Source organism: Triticum dicoccoides, unplaced genomic scaffold (genome assembly GCF_002162155.2).
Source record: "Triticum dicoccoides isolate Atlit2015 ecotype Zavitan unplaced genomic scaffold, WEW_v2.0 scaffold162454, whole genome shotgun sequence".
In the NCBI taxonomy this organism is placed as follows: Eukaryota; Viridiplantae; Streptophyta; class Magnoliopsida; order Poales; family Poaceae; genus Triticum; species Triticum dicoccoides.
The window spans coordinates 1-2,560 of record NW_021216228.1 but is presented as its reverse complement, the minus strand read 5'-3'; the positions used below and the strand labels follow the sequence as shown (position 1 = coordinate 2,560).

Here is a 2,560-nt window from a genome sequence, read left to right as displayed (position 1 = left end):
TGGTCAAGTAGAGAACTTGTCTCATAGAGTGTGAATTCGCTACACTAAAGAAGAATCAGATTAAGACACAAGATGCTGGTGTTTAGCACGTGAGGCTGGCCTAGAGCAACTTTATTAATTTCTTTATGGTGGTACAAAAATTACTACTCCCTCCGATCCATAGTATAAGTGTGGCAGTTTTGAACTAAGGTTGCTTAGTTCAAAACTAAGCTACTTATTTTGGATCGGAGGGAGTACCCGTTCTCCATCCCAATGTTGTGCGAGCTGCACGTCATCACGCTCCCCAGGAGATGCTTTTACTACAGCTCAACTTTTTTTACATGTCAGCCTTTAAGCAGCAACATCAGCAGCAGCTGTGAACTCATTATTTCTATATCTTCAACAAACATAGAACAGGGAGACACTAAATAGATGTAGCATAACATCTAGACAACTTGGTACTAACCAGTTAGTTCGGTCATACAAAGCGATCGATGATTGTTCATGCAAGAACACACTAGCAACCTTTTATTGGACCTTTACCATTCATAAACATGGCTCTCAATCATTTTGTTTCACTTGCTTGCGTGCCTCCCCTCTTTTCTTCTTGATCCATTGCTTTTCATCTGGCTCCAATTCAACGATCGAACCAATGGCCATGCTTGTGAGCACATATGTGGTGAATATAAAAGACGCAAATCCACCGTAATACGTTAATGTATGCATCAATCGTAACATGCGCCTGCAGATAGGGTTCAGAGGAGATAACTTGTTAACCCCACAAAAATCTTGTAAACAGAAGATGATCATACATACCACGAGTCATCGCCGGGTCTAGGCCCCACTTGCGTGGCAAGCTCCTCGCGCAGCCGACTGATATTTTGGCCTTCCCTACCAGGGATATTGTAGAACCTTTGCACATGCGAAACCTTGTCGTACAGCTCCTCTGTCATGTTATGGATCTCTGTCAGGAGTTTCTCCCGATCTTCACAGCCCTGCTTTGCAGATTGCAGTAGAGCATAAGATGAGTTCCTACAAAAATGATCATGCAACGGGAAAACAGTAGTACTAGCTGGTCCATGGATCAAAGCATTTAGAAACAGGGTTTTGCTATTCGGTCCTCGGATTATGCATCTTGTCAGGTCGAAAACAATTGTTATTTTTTTCCTTTTTCTTGAGGAAACACAAGATCTGGATTCAATTTTGAGACGCCCTGGCTGTTTGGCGAAACATGGAGTTGGATTATCGAACGAGCTATTAGCACAGCATAAGCTAGTCCAGGTTGCAGAAGCAATCGCACAAAAAAGATATGAAATTGGTGAGCCGACGGGGGTAAAGTACCTTGGCCGCCGCCAGATTGTTGTCTGCGGCAGCAGCAGCGGAGGATGTGGTGGACCTAGCCCGGCCGACCTGGGAGAGCCTCGGGAAGAGCCGGCGCTGCGCCTTGTCCACAGCCACCGCCGGCGTCTGGCCACCGCCGACGAGCCTCCTCGCCGCGACTCGAAGCGCCGCCATCGGTAGCCGCCTGCGAAATAGCACGGATCAGGGGCAGCCCGTCGCCGAATCACGACCCTCCCCCACGCCTGGCTTCCGAATCGCGGGATCGGCGAGAGGAATTCGGGGCGCGCACCTGGTCTTCTTCTCTGATGTAGGCTAGGGTTTCCTCCGCCGCTCGCCAACTCCGATGGGGAACCAAAATGCCTTCCTTTATTTCTTCTTCGGGTTTCTTCTCTTTCTTTTATCCATCGTCATCCAACGAACGAACGTGGCCCGCCGCCCCGCTAGCAGGCCAGGCCCAGCCCACGGGCAGAACGCCCCTCCCTTTAAGTCCAGTTGGGTTTTTTTTTTCTGTCAACTCAAAACGAAAAAAGTATTTGGTTTTTTTCTCTCTCGCCTAAAAATGAAAAAGGTTGGTTTTATCTCCCTTTCTTTTTCCTAAATTTTCGTGATTAAAGTCTGTAAATATTTTCTAAAATTCGTGAACAATTTTTTATTCCATGATTTTTAATTATTTTGAACATACTTTTAAAATTCATAAAAATAAAATCCCACAATTTTTTTTGATTCATGAACTTGTTCAAATTTCTCAAAAACAGGTTAATGTATTTTCCCAAGTTATGATATGCCAGTTTTCAAATGAGATCTATGTAGGTATCGGTATGATGCAGGATCCAGATGGTCGATCTAGATTCATTGTCGGTGGTGCAGCCTTGGGGTTCGTTTCATGGACTATTACTCACTGTTTTTGGGGCCTCGGAGTGATTCCCACGATTGACGAGCCCTTAGGTGCGTTTATGTGTCGGTCATCTATACTCGCAGTTTTGGCCGATTCTGGCCCGTCTCGTGGACTTTTACTCACTGTTTTGGGGTCTCGGAGTGATTGCCACGATTGACGAACCCCAAGGTGCGCTTACGTGTCGGGCATAAACACTCGCAGTTTTGGCCGATTCTGACCCGTTTCGTGGATTGTTACTCACTGTTTTGGGGTCCCGGAGTGATTTCCACGATTGACGAACCCCAAGGTGCGCTTACGTGTCCGTCATCAACACTCGCAATTTTGGCCGATTCTGGCCCGTTTCGT

General features: G+C 46.4%; 1 protein-coding gene across 1 annotated transcript; it reads right to left on the bottom strand.

Moving 5' to 3' along the window:
• Positions 1-271: 271 nt before the first annotated feature.
• Positions 272-1,703, bottom strand: LOC119344297. Its single transcript, XM_037614797.1, has 4 exons — positions 1,610-1,703; positions 1,321-1,504; positions 796-974; positions 272-721 (listed from the first exon to the last, which is right to left on the bottom strand). The coding sequence occupies exons 2-4, from the start codon at positions 1,492-1,494 to the stop codon at positions 541-543; spliced, it is 534 nt and encodes a 177-aa protein (XP_037470694.1). The 5' UTR covers positions 1,495-1,504; positions 1,610-1,703; the 3' UTR covers positions 272-540.
• Positions 1,704-2,560: the final 857 nt, after the last annotated feature.